The sequence below is a fragment of the Limulus polyphemus genome, unplaced genomic scaffold, assembly GCF_000517525.1.
Source record: "Limulus polyphemus unplaced genomic scaffold, Limulus_polyphemus-2.1.2 Scaffold2999, whole genome shotgun sequence".
In the NCBI taxonomy this organism is placed as follows: Eukaryota; Metazoa; Arthropoda; class Merostomata; order Xiphosura; family Limulidae; genus Limulus; species Limulus polyphemus.
Window position 1 is genome coordinate 54,963 of NW_013668609.1, and position 22,675 is coordinate 77,637.

Genomic DNA, 22,675 nt, shown 5'->3' on the forward strand with positions numbered 1-22,675 from the left:
CTTTGAAAAAAAAATAACACCTATATTTTCCTTAACTAGACCAAAAAAATAAAATGTCATTGTTTTAAAAAGTATATCACACAATAATCAATATATTATAATATATTTAACCTTTCACAGTTCACATGCATTGCTTATATCAACTTATATGTTTTAGTTGTTCATTAAACTAAACTGGATCAACTGCTAGATAACTCAATAATTGCACATGCAAATATGAAGATAAGAATAAAATTAAGCATTTTTAAACAGAACCTATTTGACAGTTATCCAATCAAATTAATGTCTTTAAATAAATAACTGAAGCAAATGATGAATGCTTTCTCTGTTCAAAAATCAGCTGATTAACAGATGAGATCTAACAATAACAGCAAGTATAATAAACCATAAAAGATAAAATATAATCGTACAGACTACTATTAGAAGTCACCATATTCAATTCTTTCAATCCCAAAAGGATATATACTTAAGACTTATAACAGAGGTCAGTATATTTTCATTACAAAATGTGTTATAAAAAATATTTATAATAATTACTATCTACTTTTAATCAGATCTGTAAATAAAAAAATAAAATTCAAATAAATAACGTAATACCAATTATGATACTACAACTTTAAAATAGCATATTAGAGTCAAGTATCAAAGTTTCATAACAGAAACATTAAAGGAGTTAGCATGATTTTAATAATTTAAATGACTATACAAATTGGAATTAAATCAAATAATGCCTGTGCTTAGCTATTCAACTTACCAATACATTCATTTAAGTGTATTTGTTTTGCTAAGGTTCGTTGAATCAACAAGGGCATTCCTGACCCACTTCCAGATGTGACAGAATGCTCAAAAACCTCCTAAACACAAGATAATAGGATTATCAAACCTATCAAATAATATGATTAAAATATTTTTACTTTTTTAATTTTGAATATAATTTTAACTTTAAATTTATTTCATAACAGATGCACAACTTGTATTTTCTTATGGTAGGAAAATGTCTTAAGACTTATTGTAACTCTTATATCCAAAATGTCATATTTTTTATTAAACATTGAAATAAATGAAAATAAAACTGAATAAAAGAATCAAATGTAATAATATGCATAAGTAGCTACTTACTCTGCAAAAACAGTTAGCTAATACTTAAAGATAAACCCCTCTCTTTCATGTCACTTCTTTCTGTCACAAGTGGGTGTGTTTAATGGACTATATTATACTTTTCATATATTTTATGCTGATAAAATAAATGTAGCTGGAATCCAACATTGGGAATGAGGAAATGGTTTTAAATGAAATAGGAGGTAGCATAGGAAGAGTAGAAAAAAGTCATAGTGGAAATTTGACTGTAGGAGATAAGTAATTAAAACCTTCCCCAAAGGCTAATGGGTAGCTATGTAGTTATGTGAAGTGAATGTGTAATTCTTACAAGAAACAAGTAGCTTAGAAATATTTATGAGCCTTGGAATTCTAAAAATTTATGAGATTTGTAATTAAGAATAATAAATACTGGAACATGTTCAGGGACAAATTCAGACCTCTAAAACTTAGTGGACTTGTGCAATGGATACTTAGGGATACTTATCAGGATGAAACCTCTAAACAACCATTAACAAAGGTCTTCTGTGCATAAAGAAGGGAAGCAATTGCATACATTCTTGTTCTATGAAATAATTATTTGCTAAGACAATGTCTAGCTACAAAGGCAGAATCCATGAGAGTAAAAGGAAGTCCCATCAAGGAGCATTCACACAGGAAACCAAAGAAATGACAGAAACCATAGAGTAGAAGTGTAAACTCAACCTGAAGTCAAACCTTCCAAAAGATATCCAGAACAACTATAGGAGATGGGATGAACACAGCAGAGAAAAACAGAATAATGTGGAGCAGGTAAGGAGATGAAGGTCCAAAGCCCTTTGAGACCTATGATCAGCAGCCACAAAAGATGTGCCCAGATGAGAGGTGATAGAAGTCAAGGCATGATAAATAGAACCTGTACCAGATTTGAGGATTTTGAGCAAACACATGAAGGTTGTGGGTGAAAAGTTTTTCAGATTTAACATCATTACATAATATGAATAACAACTGATGGGTGCCACGGAAAACATTATTTACCAAAACAGACTTTGTTTAGAATTAAAACTGCATAAAAGAAAACTTTTTTTTTTCATGGTAGCTATTAATACAAGCAAGACATGAGAAGGAAAAAAAAAACAAGTCTTCAGAAATGTTGAAAAAGTAAAAAGTCTGACCCAGACAAATACATTAAGGAGATGTTCTTCTGACATGAATTAAATAAACAAACACTTTCTACTGGCAAAATGGAAAGTTACTGATCTCATACATGTACCAGTGAGTGCAATCATGCATTGATACTCTGTGGTAAAAAATCTGTAACTGTCCTTCTGAAATGAGTATTATATATTTTTTCTGGTGTCTTCTACATTTTACTAGCAAAAATGGAACACTAACAAGCAATTTGCTATTTTGTTAGCATTAATTTAGAGCTATGTATGATGAAAGGAAGAATTAAAAGAGAGAGGCTTATAGCAACAGTATATCAAAGGCAGTGTATATCAACATTTGAAATTAAAAGTTAATACAAGCTTCAAATTATTACTTTATTCACCTGAGGATTTCAAAAGGAATTATAACATGGAAAGTTCCATCATGGTCTTCCAATAACAGTTTAAAAATCATTTACAAGGGTTAAACATAATAAAATTATCCATGAAAGGAAAAAAAAAACCTTCTTATATCTAATATTAATTGATTAATGGAATAACAAAAATGTATCAATAAATTTATAAGACACATAAACCATATAAAATATTTTTTTATACATTTTTAATTTAGATGTATTCAATGTACCATAACTTACTCTTAATGTACTGTCTCCAGCAGCAGTTATTCGTAAATCATCTTGATAAAAATGATCAGTGTCACGACTCAGCAGAGCAGCCATTTGTCGTTTGTGTAATTTTCTCATTATTAAGATAATAATCCCAAGTATAAGTATCAATACAACAACAGGACACAATATAGCTAATAAAAGATTTATGGTTTGTTGTGAATAATCTGATGCAATTTCTTGGGCTGTGGAAAAAGAAAAACAATGTGAGTCAGGAACAGAAAAATAAAAACAGCATTTTTAAAACTATACAACATGCAATAAAGATTACTATGAGTATCTAGATAAACTCAATATCACTATATCATTACTCATAAATTAGTTAATAAATTCTTGTATACCACTTTATTATTACTTATAATTGAGATAATATATTCTGAGTATCACTATATTATTACTTATAAACTAGATTACAAACTCTTTTGTACCACTATATTACTAGATGTACTTCCACAGGATTCACCGAAAGTGTTCTGTTTCAAGGGTAAATAAAACCAAAATTAAGAGTAACAAATATTTTTATTTCTTGCTTTTGAAGTTCATATGTCATGCTCTCCTATAGCCTTCAGAGTGCATAATTCTTTTCATGATTCATGACATCTGCACATTTTACTAACATCACAACAGTACAAATTGCATTGTTAAGCATCCCTTATGTGATGTCATTTTAGTGTCTACTGACTGAAAGACAACACACTACTGTATAGTGGTGCAAGTGGTTAAAACTGATGACCCCTTCAGGCAGCCTTTGACACCCTTTCAGGGAAATTACCTGTAAGCTAGAGTTAAAAAACCTGTTTACCACTTTAATAGCACTAATAATCTAAATAGTAAACTCTGAGTATCACTATGCATTGAAATCCATATAAAGTGTAATAAACTTAAAATAAGACCCAAAACTCGAGCGCTTTCCGAATAGTTGACTATTATTCTTTAGGAGAACAAAGGAGAAGAATAGTCAACTATTCGAAAGCGCTCGAGTTTTGAGTCTTATTTTAAGTTTATTATCCTATCAGTGTTATGTTTGAGCAAGAACCCACATTTAGTAACAGATTCATTTTGACAAGATACCACGCATATTTAAACTAAGCTGTGATACGCATCAGCACAAAATGTACTTTTAACACTTTATGCTTTTATCTTAATGATTATAATGAAAACAACTTCCCTGGTAAAGAAAACTTTATGAATAAAAATAACGTAACAAAACTTTTGTACAAACTGTCTGTTATAACCATAACCATTTTTATTTCTCCTCTCACGGAACAATCGTAATATCGTGGTAATGGCGGATGTATCACAAAAAATTTAGAAAATTTTAGTTTAAAAAAAAGGCGCCGAATATTGTTACCGAGAAGTTGATCAATATAATTATTTCACAAATAATGCTCATAAATTTGTTACAGTAATTTCTGGGTACCTTTAAATTTCAAATATAAACATTATGAACAACAGTTGGAATAGAAGAGAAAAAAAAAAAAACCTTTTATATTACCGCTACATAACATATCACACTAAATTTCTTACGATATTTTCATTTGAAATACAGGATAATTCTGTAGAGTTGTTTTACAATCCAGTAATATGGATAGTAACACGATGGCGGTTAAAGTTATAAAGCACACTGCTTTCACAATATGAATAAACTGTGAAAAAAAATTGTGTCCGCATTTCTCTATTTTAGTTTTATCACGGTTATCCATACGAGTGGGCATGTGACCACCCTGGTTTCTGTTCCTACCCAGCCATCAAAACTCTATCACACACTGACCAACATGAAAATTCCATTTTCCCCACACAATCATTACTCTTCCTCAAGCTTACTTACATTTATCTATTCATTAAAACAACTATAACTTCATGTGATTCACATTTTCCTTTCTTGCCAGTAAATCCCTACTAGCAGCACCAACTGTATTTTTCTTTTATATCTATGTTCCTCATCATCTACAGTAAACAGATTCTATACAAAGTTCAATCAGCAAAGAATAAAACGAGCCTTAGTTTAATTAGGTTACTCAATTACTGTACAAAATGTATACATGCACATATTTTTAAAATGTATACAGGGTAGAATATTGATAAATGATGTTGTTTCAACTATTTGACGGCATTAGTTGAAAAACATAAGACTGCTTTTTATTTCTTTTCAGATCAGAGTTTCATGGTGGTTTTGAATATTTATTGTCAGTTACACTATGCAGTTCAATTATTAATATAAATACTCATGCCTTTTAAAGTAAATTTAACTTTAAATGTATTATCTGTAATATACAAAAATTGTATTGCTTATTTCACCTGTATATGTAAATAAACCAAAAATACTTAACAAAAAATATTTTAATGTAGACAAGAAAGTCTAATGCAAATAAAAACTTTCATGTCTCACACCACAATCATACAAATAAAGGTAAGTGTTATCATACAAGCATTGATCAGTACATTCCAGGAATAGAGAAGTTTTGGTTACAATATTGATCATATTTCAAATATAAAGAATAATCATACACACATTTTGCTTCTGAAAAATCATATACAGTTGTGCAGTATTGAACTTTTAAGATCCTTTCTACAAAATGCTATATGAAAATAGTATTGAAATAAACAAGAATACAGGTGATTGAAAATGTGTGAAATTATGAAATTGTACAATTCTTCTGTTTCTGTGTTTTCAGAAGAGACTAATATTGTTTAACTTGGAAATAACTTTACAGGATGTTTTAGGCATACAATAAATTTCAAATCTAGAATGTAATTGTTAAATCTAAAACCAAAAAAATTCTTTAAAATAACCAAAAATTCATGATTTTGTGAATAACAGCTTAATAAATCAATTAACTGTAACAGACATGATGAAAGTATTAGTGGGAACTTGTCACACTAATTCTTTCCTTGCAGTGTTCATGCAATAAAGGTAAAAAAAAAGAACTTGATTTTATACATTTACAATATTACTACATATAGAGATTTATTTTCTGGATTTTATGCTACAAATGCCCTAAATAATGAATTAAGCATTTTAGAAATTCATAACACATTAAAAAATAGATCACATAATTTAACACTTTTGGTAAATATCAAAATGACAGGAATATGGTAAAAAAAAAGAAACAAACAGCATCCTGATTAAATTGTGCACTTACATATGTCAGAGAAAATGTAATCTCTTTAGTATACTGTGTACAAATACACTGCTATTAATCAGTTTGATCTTCCTTTAATCTTTCTGACAAACACACTTAACTAGACAATATGCATATACTATATTTCACTCCAAATATATTAAAATGTGCAAATGTACTAACACTTTGGTGTTTTTATGCCTTATATGAAGCTCATGGCTTCATGTGAGACATAATGTTATGTTAAAAAGTAATTTGTGTAGAACATTATTATTTTTCTGCAACAATTGTTGCAGAAAAATAAAAGCATATTTTTTGTTTTGATATAACAAGGAAGTGTAAATATTAACTATTATAAGCACCTGGTACTGTAGCTGCTTACCATAAATAAGAAATTTCAATTACTCAGCTGAAAAATAAATTACTTTTCTGAAATTATTTTTCCACTTAAGTTACACATTTACTACAACTATGTTGTTGACCCAGCAGTTAAAGACAGTTTTTTTATTAACCACAAAACTATGCAATGGGGTATCTGTACTGTGCTCATAATTAAAACCCTGACATTATATCTCAGCAACTCAATGGATATTGTAAGGTTTCAGGTGTGGTTACTATAGCATTTCAACTCAAATACAGGTTAAGGATCTGCCAAAGCAAAGATTTCAAGATAGCAATTGTTTCTTGAAATGTGAATGAAACGAATTAGGAGAAATAAGCACAACAACACTTAGTAATAACAGTTCTAAGAAGGCTTACTCTAATCAACAATGACTAACTAATACCAAGACATTGTAGATTTGTGTGTGTGTTCTAACAAGGCTTACTCTAATCAACAATGACTAACTAATACCAAGACATTGTAGATTTGTGTGTGTGTTCTAACAAGGCTTACTCTAATCAACAATGACTAACTAATACCAAGACATTGTAGATTTGTGTGTGTGTTCTAACAAGGCTTACTCTAATCAACAATAACTAACTAATACCAAGACATTGTAGATTTGTGTGTGTGTTCTAATAAGGCTTACTCTAATCAACAATGACTAACTAATACCAAGACATTGTAGATTTATGTGTGTGTACATGCTGTAGTTTACACTGAAATTCACTTTCATTGTGAATCTTTTATTTTAGTAGTAAATGGTATTAAAATATTTTTTATTGTTAGCCTTGTGAAAGTCACTGATTGTAGTTCACTTTGCAAAGAAATATTTGCTAAAATATCATAAGAGAAGTTATTCATTAGAGATAGTTTTTCTGAACTGTTTCTAAAAATCTGTCTTAAAAATACATAATTTTAAAATGAAACAATCTATGAAGCACCTTCTAGTGATTTTGTTTCACTCAAATATGAGCAGCAATCTATGGTATGGTAGATATCACACCACATTTTCACATGAACACTACTGTTTACATTTAGAGAGAGTGCTACAACACTGATTAGTAGGCTTAAGGTAAACTGGACAAATTACAGTTTCAAGTACTTAAGCAAGACTACTATTTTATCAAATGGGATAATATTTTATGATAATTACACCAGTTTACTAAAACCCAGGCAGAAACATCTGGTTAGTTTAATATAAGTTTAGAAACTATAAAACTTGCTACTCTACATAAAAAGTACCATTTGGTTTTCTGGTACCTTATCATCAATTTTAAACATCCAATAATATATATAAAAATATAGTGTATTCAGAATATAATAGGATTATCAAGGAGTCAAAATCAGAAGACACATATATAGAGTCGTCATAGTATACAGATAAATTCATTTGAAGAGTGTTACTTGAAACTTAATGCTTGAGAAATACAAACAAAAACAAATGTTTCTAAGAATGTGTAATTAAATAGTTCAAAGTCTCATGAAGATGCTTTTTAGTAAGAAAACATTAATCTAAATAACAATGTACCATAAATTTGGTGGTTTCTTGTGGTAATTATCAACAGTTCAGTAATCTTTGAAAAATACCCTTTACCATCTCTCTAATAATACCAGCTTTAAAATAACATTTATATCTTTAGGATGACTTAACACATACAATATTAAAAATCTTGACAACATTTGGAACAAGTAATAAACAATGTTACAATAAAAATACTGCATCTCAATGATAATATTAGGCATGAGATTTCAGCAGAAGGTTTTTCTCTTGTGCCTTGTAACACTGTAGTAAAACTACAATTTTTCACTTCATAAAAAAGTGACTACTGATTAAAACACAATTACTCTGACACAGAGTAAAGTAACAGTATGTGACACGTTTATGATTTAAGTGACCCTGGACACTAACATAAATCTACTCCTTTTGCACATTACTACACCTATTGTTTTCGATGAAGTTACAAAAAAAGAGACCCAATTAATTTCATCCATTGGTGGAAGTAGAGATAATTCTGTTATTATGAGCATACTAGCATTCTATGTACTTTTCTAGACACAAAATTAAAGTTAGTTCTTATTATATAAAGTGAAGTGAGGTGTAATATAGTACAAAATAAGACAATATTAAAAAAAGCACTAGCCAGCCTTTCTAGGACAATAACAGTGATTACAATATGTTGCGTTCACATATTCTAAATACTAATAAGAAACAAAAAAAAAAATTGAAAATACATTTAAATTTTAAGTTTCATGAGAATTCTACTGACTTCTTAGATGCTAAGTGCTTGCTTAGAAATCACAAAACAAATCATAATAAGTACATCAATTAGATACTTTTTCAACTCTACAACAGACGAACATTATCCCACATACCATAGAGCTTCATTCTGACTTCAAAGAAAAACTCTGAAGGAATTCTTTATGTTAACAGTTGTTTAATCAAACACAAGCAGGAAATAAAGAATTAGCACGCGTACAGTCATATATTAAACTTACATACAGATACGTATAAAAACACATAACTAACCATCTCTCTTTGACCAACAAACATCTGAACATACTATAGCTAAAACTACAGTTTCCTTATGCACTTACATGATGGCTTAGAACAATAAAAAGTAAAATTAAAAACAACATAGAACAAAGAAAAATATTTGAGTGCAGACAAAGCTGACCCTCAATTTTGGTTATCTGAGGGTTAACTCAGAGTACCCAGATATCAAATCAAAAACATATACTGGCCACATAAAATAACAAGACTTGTACACTTGTCTAAACTAAACAAAGGAATTCTTAAGCTTTTTGCCTTCAATTTGTCCTTTTCAAAAACAAAAAATAATAATACAAATAATTATTCATAAAAACATGGTTTAAAGGCTTAATACTATTCATGATTTGTATAGTAAATATCTATAATAAATGCACATGGAATAAAAAAAATCATTATTTAAATATAACTCTAAGATAGAATGTCAAGAAGAAATAGATAATTTGGTCAACTGAATGTGATGAGATAGTATAAATGCTTGTTAGACCTGTGAGTTAATTAGTTTAGCTTCATTTTAATCTGTTTAAAAATATATATATAACTAAAAATATTCAATTAAAAAATGAAATGAAAAATTTGGAGGTGAACTTTTTTTCAAAATTGTTAGAAATTTTTCTTACTAGGTTTAAATGTGAAAACACACCTAGATGTTTTATAATCAACTGAGCTTGATTTCAGAAGTTATTACAACTGTAATGGCAATGAAAAACAATTCTCATATGTATGACATGCAGCTGACTTGAAATAAATGCAGGACTTTTGAAGCAATTACACAATACAGCCCAGTTTTGCACCAATCAATAATGCACAGTTAAAATACACAAAAAAAGTCTGGCTACAAAGCAATCACTACAGGATACACACAAGTACATGAAGAAGAATCATATTAATAGATTTATACATGTTCTATTAAAACAAGACAATAAATGTTCAACTACAACTTTTTAAAACCTATTTCACATCAAGTCATTAATCTTATTAATCTTTGACTTCTTAAATAAAATTAATACAACAATATCAACTGCATGATTGATATAATATTAAGTTTTCTTACTTACAATTAATATGTTCTAGAAACAAATCCAGGAAATTTGTAAAGTAATATCATAGCAAATAACATTTATAAAGATCCAAAAATCAATGAATGTGAAAGAGCAAACTTGAAGTTTCTTTTATAGTATAAAAGAAATGCAGGATATGAATGAAGACAATAATGGAAATAACTTCTGTTTTACCAATTTATTTTATCTAATATTTATCTATATTGAAAGGAAATATTTTTTGTATTTACCTTCTCTTTTTATATATATTCTAAAGCAGGCTAGAGTACTCCTAAAAATTTATTGTTTTAAGACCTGCATTTAATTTAAATCTATTTTTTGGTGTAGAATTACCAAAAAAATCTCAAACTATTTCAAAAACAGCCTTTTTCTTTTATTCAAATGATACCTCTGTAAACCGAAAATTAACCATCTACATAAATGCACCAGACTAAAAGATTACAATAGAAGTTGTAATTATCAATAGTTTTAAATTTTGTACTTTCAGAAGAAACAAACAGGAAGACTTTGTACATGAATTTCAACTAAGCAAGTTGTTTTAATGGTATAAAAAATCATCTTCAAATTTACTGTTCAAATGAGAATGCTGGTAGTAAAAATATATATATATATATAAATATTTTATATCAATTTTGTTTATTAATTTCTTTATCACCTGATAGTCTTCAATAATCATACAATACTAGATGAAAATATCTGGTTCGACTGAACACGTGTTGTAAAAAGCTCTTGTGCACAGAATGTTTTCTTTGTATGCCTCTCATTTAAAAACAAAATACATTTGAGAAATGTTTGAATTATCTTATAATAAAAATATATATTTTCATAAAAATTTCAAAACTTTCAACTTAATCATAACAACAACTTAATTCCTAGTGTACAAATCCTTAACAATAAGAACAACATATCATGAAGTGAAATTTTAATTTCATAACTAGTTATCAGAAATATTGACACTATATTTAGTCTGTGATTGACTAGTAAGCATTAGATAACAAATGGGACACCAAACACTAAAATCATGACTAGTTTTAATACCATCACCAATAACCCTGTTGATTACCACCATTAGTAAATGGATTTTTCATTTGCGTGCTAATACTTTTGACACCAGTGCAAAAACACACATAATCAGCAGCCACAACTGTTTTTACTCTGACCATCCCCCTCATCTGACTCAATGTGAACACCAGGAGCAGCTCTTTTTCTACCTGGGAAGTTGGTGTTGTCCACTGTTTCTCGTATGCGAGTCATCACAAGATCAAGAAGGAATTCAACAGCTTTTGTAACATTCTGGCCTGTGGAAGCACTAGTTTCAAAATAGGTAAGTCTATCCGATAAAGACAGGAAGAATAAAAAATAAATGAATGTACCCTTAATAAATTTATTTATAAGCTAGATGTGGTATTTTATTAGCATTACTGTACGTTAAGTGCAAATGAAACAAGTTTATTTTATATAGTTTTCTTGAAATTCATGTACCAGACATTTTTATACATTTCTAACTGAAAATTACTATGTTAGGCACATGTTACTCTTCGGTACCTTATACACATTAGTCTCATACACACAGGTGAAGCTGAACTATGAAATATAATAGCTGTATGGTGTACCAATGTTTGACACATAGAATATACGTTTTTAATGTAGTAGTTCAATTTATTTTTGCAATACAAAGCCAATTTTTAATTTTTGTTGGTAATTGTTCTGTTATGAATTATGTTTTGTTTCAGATTTTAAAAATGTGTTAACTACAATGCTTTATTGAATATAATGAAAATTATTCACTTTTTTAAACCGTTTTTTTAACATAAGACTATTGAAGAACAAAATCTGAAGAAATTTCAACCAATTGTGAAATTTTGTTTTATACATACGCTAGCTGCAAAAAAACAACAACACATTTTTCTTGTTGTTAGTTCAGCTGATTTCACACGTTAATCTGCTTAGATGCAAACAGCAAAATCCTACTGAATCTAATTCATTGATTTAGACATGATCAACATTAATATAAGATGGCTCTAAGTTATCAAAAACAAAACTATATTATTATTTTTTTATGTATATATTGATATGGAAGAATTTTTTATAATAAATTTTACAACATTTATGGTCTGATTAACTTAAATTTCACAAATTTACCAGAGTGTAAAAAGTGTAAAAGATATTCATTAACAAAAAATAAAATTCATTATGAATTAATTCCTTCCAGCCTGGTATCTCTTCGTTATATATTTATACAAAGGTATATGACATCATTATGTTTTAGAACAATTCTGTCTGATCTAGACTCTCATATCACATAAAACTGTAATGGAAATTGTCATATTTAGAATTTTGTTTTGATATATATGTTGTTAACATGTATTTTAGATTAAGAAATTTAAAGAAAGTTAAAATTTCTAACATGAATTTCAGTTTTTGTTCCTAATGAATATAATTTTAGAATGTATTTTTTCCCTGTTGACAACCTGATACTACGGGCCAAAATGTTGTAGTCATTAAAATTAGAACTTGCCTACTGTAAAAGTTGCTGTTATTGTATTTTTTTAATTAATTTTTCAGTTCAGGATTAATGCTTTTCTTATATTCTTAGTTAAAAATGGTGGAATGCATTGTTTCATCAGTTGAGTATCCTCACTGCTAATGATATTTTCAGTTGTATATTATGGTTTCGTATGCTATATAAAGACAATATATTAACTGTTCCCATGTTCATTTGTTTACTTTGTAGACATAATTACTTTGAAAGTTCTCTTTTGTTTTATAAAAACTGCTGCCTGTAATTCAAAGTGCAGAAGTTGGCTGGGTTTCTTTATAAAATGTCGATACATCATTTTTAGAAAGAGTAATGATGTATATTTCATAAACGAGACAAGAATAAGACTGATAGTATCTACCTATCTTACTTTCAACAATACATAATGTTCTAGTATTCAAGTATTAAACCTCACTTTCAGGTCAAGGGTTATAATTTACGATACAAGTCTTATATCATGTATTGGTTTTTATTAAAAGAAGAAATTAGTTTAGGTTGAAAAATATTATATAGTTAGGCTTTATGTTTTGTATTTATTTTTCACATATTATGACATTTAAAATTTATCAATTTTTTATGAATGTAAATATAGAAGTAGCCAGTATAATGACACTAAGCTGAAGGGAATTACAGAGATATATATAACATCCTTCAAAACCTGCAGCAAATTATTTGGCATGGAAAAAAAAATTATAAGTTTTGAAAAACAAAAAATAGTTCTGTTGATAATTACTGCTCTCTTGTGTAAATATAACAGTAAAACACATTAACAATATATCAAAGAAACTAAAAACATAAACATAAATAATGATTACAAAATATCCAGAAAAGAAAATGTCAAGAGAATAGAAACAATTGGGATCATAACTTTGTCACTTACAAAACCTAACATTAAAAGTTTTCAAATTAAATGAAAATATGCTACTTACAGAAGAGCATAAAGTTAAACAATTAATAAAAATATTAATTACCATAACCTAAAAATTCCTATCTTTAAAACTTAGTAGTTTTAATCCTTTTTCTTTCAAACATTATGAAGTTTTAGGAAATTGTAGCTTCTCCTTAACTTTTTATTAAACAAGTTTAATGAGTGTTCAGATATGTAAAATTCAAATGCACTGCACAAAAAGCAATTCTGGTAGCTTTGTTTTACAATGCAAAGCTGCATGTATGAACATTAAGTTCTGCCTTGAAAGTTATTTTGTTCACTATAGGCTACATATAAAGAAGATTAAGTCTCACTACTGTATACTTAAGTGCAAAAGAGATATTTCTTATCAGTTACTTGCAATTAAATTTTTAAGTAACACCATACATATCAAGAACATTTGTTTATTCTGAGGAAATAGAATCAACCTACTCATATTTTTCTGCTTCTTGCTTGGCTCTTTCTTCAGAAACAACTCTTTCTTCTTCTAGATCAGCTTTGTTTCCACAAAGAATTACATCTGGGTTCTCACAGTAGGCATGGGTACGCAACTGATCCAACCAGTTTCTAATATTCAGGAATGACTGCTCATTGGTGAGATCAAACAAGAGTAAAAATCCCATGGAGTCTCGAAAAAATGCTGTTGTCAAGCTTCTGAACCTAGATATTATTTTACACAACTATTTAACATAAAATTTATAACAGATTTTAAAAGCATGTTATTGAATTGAAGCTTGGAAATGTATCGATATCTATCTACCTATCTATATATATATATAATCAGAATAATGTAATGATTTACGTAGAATGTAAGAGAGGAGAAGTGATGAAAAATGGAAACAAAAGGAAATGTGGTTTACAGAACAATTAAAGAAAGACAGAGAAAATCCAGAGGGAAAGGAAAGAGGAAATTAATAAAAGAACGAAAAACTATGATATTCCAGTGTTTTCTTATGTATGTAGATAGATATTGTTTCACATAATTATACATATTTTACAATAACACTCACCTACTTAGTGTTTTTAATGCTTTCAAAAAATTTGAGTATTACAGTAAGATTACTTACTATATCAATCCAATGACATCAAACTATCATTTAAAAGACAAATTCATGCATTTTTTTTCCTCACTTATTAATTGCAGTAAACACAATTATTTCAAATTACCTACACTGTGGAAATTACGGAGCTAACTAAACACAGCAGACTGATTTTAGAAGTACCAAAAAATTAAGTGCAGCAAAAAATAAAGTGTAGAGAAACAGAGTAACAGATCATAAAATATAACATTTATTAGATTTAAGTAAATAATATAATAAATTACAACTTTTCAAACTAAGATGTTTACAAAAAGCATCAAACTACAGAGGGTTGAGTACAATACATAAATACAATTTTGAATATGCAGATTATAAAAGGTCACATAACAACCACAGCCATTACAAAATCATGGTGTATGAAAACTACATTTGATGCAACTGAAAATTGGTGCCTTTGGGGAAAGGTATGTAACAGCCTTTTATAATGCAAAATATTCATACACTCAGATCATAAGTTTGTATTCAGATCAACGATTTAGAATTTCCATGACAGGGACATCTGTTATATTTGTGGCAGTGTAAACAACAGAATTTGCATGAACTTGGGGCACCAAGATTATCCAGAAAGAAACTGCAACAAGTCATACCCCAGCTGTGGTAAGCAAAGTGTGGCATTTCATAAAAGGTGAAATTCCATGACCATAAAATCAGTGGCAAAAGCCGTACATATGCCCAAGGCAATAGTATGCAAAACAATCAAGATCTCCATCTGGAAAGAAAGACAAGTCAAGTGTACATGCACAAGTTGCTTCCATGACATAGACATTCAATAACTGCATACCCTAAGCAGTTGAAGAATGAAACAGATATTCATGCTATTCTGTACAAAACATATCTGTCAAGTCAATGAATGCAGTAACATGAGCTTGACAGAACAGTAAAAAACTGAATGGTGAGAGCTCATTTAAACATTATTTATTTATCTTATTTCAGAAATAAAACAAAGAAACTATCTTCATTCAAACTTTAAATATAAAGGCCCAAATATGGCATGCCAATTTCGTTAATACACTAATAGTGGAAGGAAATCGTCCAAACTTCAACACTGCCTGAAGTATCCTCAATGATAAAGCATTTTGGGATATTTTTATAAAATATCTCAGAGGGATATCATACAGTACATTTTAACCATTGTTTTTAAAAAAATTTAATGGTGAATATTGTGAGAATCCTTACTTTAATGATGGTCATTCTTCCTTTACATATTCTGCTAAAGTAAAATAATTTGCTGGAAATGCATTGGTAAGTTTAGCAACTTCAAAACTCCACACCTCAGTTAATTAGAATGCCTGCTGTTTTCTGCATTTTCAAATTCAGAACCCAAAAAAGTTTAAAACAGTAATTTTTGATGGCACTCTTCTAAAAGGAATGATTAATTAATGAAAAGTTCAGGAAGTTTCCCTAAGACTTCAACCTGAGAAGACAAATCAAACTAACATTTTAAGTGCAGGATTATGATATTTTAAGGGATCAAGAACCTGAAGATGAAGCCAATTTCTGTCTTAATGATGATGATAGTCTGCCAAAGATTATTAAGCTAAATCTTTATCAATAATCATGAAATGTTAATATTTTCCTACACTGAAAATATATTTCCAACAGATGCTTACCTTTTCTCAGCCATTGCTGCCTTCTATAAATGCAAATGTTTTTGCTCACCACTAGCCTTGAAGCTCCAGCCTACCCTACATTTCTACATGGTTCAGCTGTATTGTAGCATGCAACAAACTTCTACCAATATGAGCACAACACACTTTCCTATCGCAGCTGGTTCCCTCTATATTGTGGAACCCAATCTTCACTTTGAGATTAGGCAAAAAAGAAGCACCAGAAGTGGAGAGGAAGGGTGGGAAGTGTGAATGGAGGTAAGTATCTATCAGAAATATATTTTCAGTGTAGGAAAATAATTGCTTCTGATATGCAAAATTTAACTAGACGAGCACCTTTCGGAAAGCATCTGAAGAACGCCCATTGAGTGTAACTTCTCTTCTTACAGGAACACATTCATGGGAAATTTCACCACATTTGAACCAAGTATACTCTTCTCCTTCGATGAATGAATGTGTTGCTAAGTGGGCAGCAAAGATGCAAATACGAAAATTAGCTGTACATTCCCTAGCAATAATGGGTATAGGGTACATCAGACTGTAGGCAGGAGGTCAACTTCAGTTCAAAACCAGTGGAACTGGGAACGGACCATCCCATCTACAGTAGGAGAGTCCTTAATTATCTTTATCCAGACTGTAAACAGGAGGTCAACTCCAGTCAAAAACCAGTGTCTGGAAATGAGTCACCTGGTCCACGGTAGTAGGAGGATCCTTAACCAACATCAGCCAGACATGCACATGGTGTAGAGTGGCTAGGGCATGTCAGATCATAATCAGGAGGTCAACTCCAGTTCAAAACCAGTAGTACTGGGAATGGATCATCCAGACCATGGTAGGAGAAGGGTCCTCTACCATCTTCACCTCAGACTCGGGAACCAGAAGAAAAGGATAACTTCCATTTTAAGAACCCAAGATATCATGTATGCATACCCAGCACAACCAAGACCCATCCCCCTGGAAACTGATGGTAGGAAGGTGGACTGCAAGGTGGAAGGTCAACTCCATTCCAAAACTATGCAGCATTGGGAATGTATCATCCAGTCCCAGTAGGAGGAGGGCCCCAGCTCACTCACATGTAAGGACTTATGTTGGCTGGTCCAGCTCCAGTCAATACCAGTTGCCCGGGAACTGACATCCAGGTGGTGGTAGAAAGGAGGGTTCACAGCCAGAGGGGTGAACTGCACTTCGCAGAAAAATCCAGTCCAAAACTATGCAGCACCTGGAATTGTACATCAGGTCCATGGTAGGAGGATAGTCACATCATCTACACCAGCAGAACACCACTGCCCAACTCTCAACTGAGTGTGATTGAACACACTTGGAAGAAAGTCCCGTAGTCCATTACCCCAGTGGCTAGGAGCTGTTAAGTGGTAAGGACTCCCATACTCCACTGGAAGAAGGGGGGAATAGTGCATTAGAGAGTCTAAAAGTGCAATGGGTGACTGCAAAATCCAATTTTAAAAAGCAAACCATTCCTAATTTATGCAATTGAAATAGAGGCAGAGATGGGTAACAGTCCCTTTCTGTTTTACTCATGCTGTCCATGTGTGCACAGTCCAGGATGAACATATTTATTATGCAAAATACTGAAAGGAAAAACCTACTGGTGGTTTTGCAGAACACCTCATCTCAATGGTAAGTATTATTAACCTGATTGGCCATACAGTGTGGATTTAAGAAGTAAGCATTTTCCTACTCTGAAAATGTATTTCTGATAGACACATACCTCCGCTCACAAAATAGCTTTTCTCAACCAGCACTGCTCTCTATCGGCAATAATTTTCAACACAAGCTACTAGCGTGAAGTAGAAGGCTAGTGGCATACATTGAAAATTTGCACCAACAGAGGACAGCGCAGGTTGAGAAAAGCTATTTTGTGAAGGTAGGTAAGATATTGTATCAGAATAAGTACATCTGGACAGGTATTACTTGCCACAGAGTGAGATCCTACATAGAAGAGGAATATGACCCTGTAAAAAAAAAAAAAGGAAGAAATTAATAATCGTACCAACTCACAGTTGAACTGGTGTGTGTAGTATGGCTACAGGCATAATGTAATATCCAGATGAGGACAAAACCACTACCCGATGTGCCTAATGGGAGATGAACATATTGGATGCAGTCCACCTGCCAGCCTGGATGATTTTTCCCAAATGACAATGTTGATGGGCAGTCAGTGAAAGGTAAGATGTCTAATCTGATGTGATGATACCTGTAGGGAGTCGAGAGGATGAACACACCAGCCTAATAAGTTGGCTAATCCAACCTATGAGGGTAGGGAGTGAAACATAACTTAGAAAGGAACAGTTCCAATGGATAAATAAACAGGAAGGGGAACCATGGAGGGAAGCCATGCGGGCAATATAACATTTGAGATCAGGCATAAGACATAGAAGTCTATCCTGAACTAAACAGTATTAGGGTCAAACCTTATTCTAGTATACATGACACTAGTTTTGGGAGTCTAAGTATGGAGAAACATGTCATGAAGATGTGAAAAATCAATTATTCTAAGCCTGAGGGAGGTGAGGCATGGTGTTCTCCCCACTGAATGCAGTTGTACCAGAAAATTTGGTCAGCATGGACCAGAATATCTGAACAAAAAAGGAAAACTAGGTATACCAAGGATTGGAGCCTAAATGAGGAGGGATACCAATAAAAGGAACATGCGTGTGTCCCCATATCCAAGAATGCTAATGATGGCTTGTGGGCATCCACAGGCAGAAAATCAGGGTTGCACAGCCAAGGTAGGAGGTGGAAAAAACAATCCTCACCCAAATCTCCTGAATCTTACCCAGATTAACCAGATGATGAAATGTCAGAACTAGGCTTGGAAGTAACATCAAGCTGCATGATGGACTCCTCTTTCTGTTGAAAAAATCACTATCTCCACAGTCCAAAGTGGAACACAGCAGGTTAAAATGTTGTAATATTCATCACTAGAGAAGTAACGGTAGTGAAATAAAGTTCAGAATTTATGTTCAAGTGGAATGAAGTTTGAAATTAATAAACTACAGTGAGATTGTCATTGTATAAAAAGAAGCAAAAAAATAACAAATTTGTTTTATAAACTGCACCAAAAAAACACAGCTAAGTTGGTTTACCATCAGTGTGAAAAACAATAAATGTGAATTAAAGTAAAAGCACCAGTGAAAGTTAATCTGTCTTAACAATACTGTGCCAAATCAAGAAGTGAATATTGGGTTCTATGGTTTAGAGGGAACCAGCTGCAACAGGAGTGTGGAGAGATTTCACATGCTTATTTACATGCTACAACACAGCTGAACCATTGAGAAACATGGAGTAGATGGGAGTTTCAAGGTTAGTGGTGAACAAAAAAAGTTGTGCATATAGAGTGCAGCACTGAACAAGGAAAGCTATTATGTGAGAGGAGGTAAGATATTGTATTGGAAACATTTGTGAAGACTGTCCAAGGAACTTCACTATTTGGGAAGAAAACAGCATCACTCAGTATTTCTACTAGTAAATTACTCTTTGTGATAGTATTAAACATATTACTTTTTCTGATATACATATATTTATGGAATATATTTTTAAATATCATAATCTATTGAACAAAGGTTTACAATTGTTAGCATAAATGTGAACAAGTGTATTGTAACTGTCTAACATACATATTCACTTAATCAGTTAGTACAGTGCTCCTCAAACCATGGGGCATACAAGCAGAAAAAAAAGCTGGCAGTGGGTGCTGCCAACCAGTTGCTTTCACTATAGTCAGCATTTCCAGAAAAAAAAAGATAAAGTTTGTGGCATGTGTTGCTTATCAGTTGCTTTCATTCTTGCTAGCAGTTCAAAATTAGTGACAGTGAAAGACAGACTCGGTAGCCTTACCATGCACAAAAACACAGCAAGCAAGTTTGGTGGCAATGAGAATGGAACCAGAGACCCTCGATTCATGATCCCCCCACCCCTCCAAATCACTAAAGCTGAACAAACTTCCAGTAAAAAAATTGATAAGGCTAAAATTGGGCAAAACACAAGTAGCCCATTATGTAGCTTTGTGCTTAATGACAAATAAACATAATTGTGATATTTTCATACTTAGACAGTTGTAATAATTAAATATAGTAATAATCAGAAACCCCAATTTCAACTAGTTGATTATTTTCATGACAATTAATTTAATGGTAATTTTAGTTAACCAATTGTTGGAATAATCAAAAACACTAATAATGTGACATTAATTAATTCAATTGCCATTTCTCTATAATGGAGTAAAATAAAAACAAAATTTAGCAGATTACCATTTTTTTCAACTTTACCTGTTTAATTAGGTTTACCTCATTAAAAACCTCAAACTTTTACCTTTCCTGTCCAGCTGTATCCCACAGCTGAATGTGTACTCTCTGACTTCGGCCTGTAATGCCATCTGCATGTTGAGATCTATAAACCTGAAAGAGAAACCAACATTTTAATCTAAATCAGTTTTTCATAAACTGTAGGATGAAATCCTCTTTGAGGGTCACACATATATGAAATATTAATAATTTTGCACTTTACAATAAACAGAAACTCATCTTTATCTCAAATAAAATAAAAATATTATTAAATGTTCCAAAAATCTTCACAAAAGCAACTGCATTAAGATGTAGTCGTGCCATCCAGACAGGCACGTCCATAATAGGGTAATATTAAATCAGTTTCATCTTTTTGCTAATTTTTATATATTTTAGTATCCTCTGTTATAAAAATCTAATATAAGCAGGTCAGAGAGGGCTTGCAAGTATCAATATTAGTAACAAATGAAGTCGGAGATTGTAAGAAAAGCCTGGGAAATATTGATTTATGTTTCCAAGTGCAATTTTGAACTCCACTGAAAATTAAATGACACGCTCTTGTACTTAATACATTAAAGTATTTAAAATGAGGTTAATGCAAGATTATATATACATGTCAGTTTATAAAAATTTCAAACTTTTGGGTTAATTGAACTGAATGAGAATACTAAGATAAAAACCCAGGTTGTATTAATTTTAAACTTAAAGCTTAAGAAAATAATTCAATCAATTTTTTTTACCTGACAATATAATCTTAAACTGGTGAGATGTTGATTACAGCTGCATGACAATAGGGTCTTATGGAATCAAAATAAAAGTTACAATAAGATGCTATGCTTAATCTACTGTACAGTAGTAATATTTTTGATAATGCTTAAATACAAACAGTTGAGAAAACATAGGTTTTAGTATAAAATGTCGTAGGAAAAAAAAAATTATTAATTAATACTCTTAGTGCATTATAACTGAAGAAAGTATGTTCTGTAACACTTTGTTTCTGTTACTAAATTTCAGCTGTGCATTAAAAAAACAAAAAAAAACATTTGAAATATCAAAACGTTATTGGTAATTCCAAACCACAAGAAGGGTGGTACAAAGTGAAATAAATGAAAAGTATGCCATTTATTTTGACACTACTGTACATGAAAATCTCATGCAATTATTCCTAACTACAAGTACGTGACTTTGTGTGTACTGAAATGTTCTACTTGTATATCAAAATGACATACAAACAAAATACAACAAGAATCAAATATACCTGAAGTTATAGCCCTTTCATCAATATGTTATCTATGAAAACTATTTAATGTTACATATATAATCTCATTCCAACAAATATATATCTTAATGGTTAAAAAAGTGCTCATCAAAACTTTGGCCCTAGAGCAAGAAAACAAATTTATATTCAAAATGTACTTTCACTGAATCTTCACTGATCCAATTATGATTTCAAATCATTTATTGTACTGAAGTTTAATGCATAATCATTTTATTTTGTGTAAATGGTTTTCAAAAGTGTAAACCCTGTGAAACCTGATTATTATCATTAGTAGTAGAACTGGGCAACTAGTGGAATTTGCTGTTAATTAACTGTTGGGCTCATTAACTGATTACATTAAACTAATTAATTATCCTCACATGAGATTTATCTTCCTCTTTTCAGCTAGTTTTGGTTTTTTTAAAGTCATTTTTGAACTATCTTTATCTAATATGGCAGTTGTCACATGCACATTTTGTGAAAAAAAATTTTGGAACAAATTTTTTTAAAAGATAATCTTAACATTTCCTAGTTGAAAAATTGCTAATGGCAATACGACCATGCTATCACCATTATGCTTGTTTTTAAGATATGCAGTAATCCCCTACTGATCAAATCAAATAATGAAAACATTGTGTTTCCATATTTAATGTTTTTTTATGTTCAAAAATATTTGTGTGTTAACACTTCTTACAGTTTCACTTATATAACCTTCCTTGCAAGATCGGCATGCTATAATAGGAGCTCCTTGTTTTTATCTTCAAATGATGTTTTATTTGAGGTTAGGGTATTTTCAATGGATACCTGTTTGTAATTCTAAAGTTTTCTACTTTAATATTTTTTCAACTCTCTATTTTTGTGCTGTAGCCAATATAAAATGATTTAATATTATTGTTGGTTGGTCTTTCTTTGTCTTCG

At 30.8% G+C, this 22,675-nt stretch overlaps 1 protein-coding gene across 3 annotated transcripts in view; it reads right to left on the reverse strand.

Annotated features, from left to right (window-relative positions):
- Window positions 1-4,472: 4,472 nt before the first annotated feature.
- Window positions 4,473-22,675, reverse strand: part of LOC106468415 (ras-related protein Rab-27A-like) — a 47,161-nt gene continuing 28,958 nt past the window's right edge. For 2 of the 3 annotated variants that reach the window (XM_013928844.2, XM_022396752.1), the window contains exons 3-5: window positions 20,528-20,613; window positions 13,924-14,151; window positions 4,473-11,354 (exon numbers count right to left, since the gene is read on the reverse strand). In XM_013928844.2, coding sequence (XP_013784298.1) covers window positions 11,156-11,354; window positions 13,924-14,151; window positions 20,528-20,613 — 513 coding nt within the window. In that variant the 3' untranslated portion in view covers window positions 4,473-11,155. The remainder of the gene's footprint in view (window positions 11,355-13,923; window positions 14,152-20,527; window positions 20,614-22,675) is intronic. The other variant, XM_022396753.1, reaches the window with a different exon arrangement.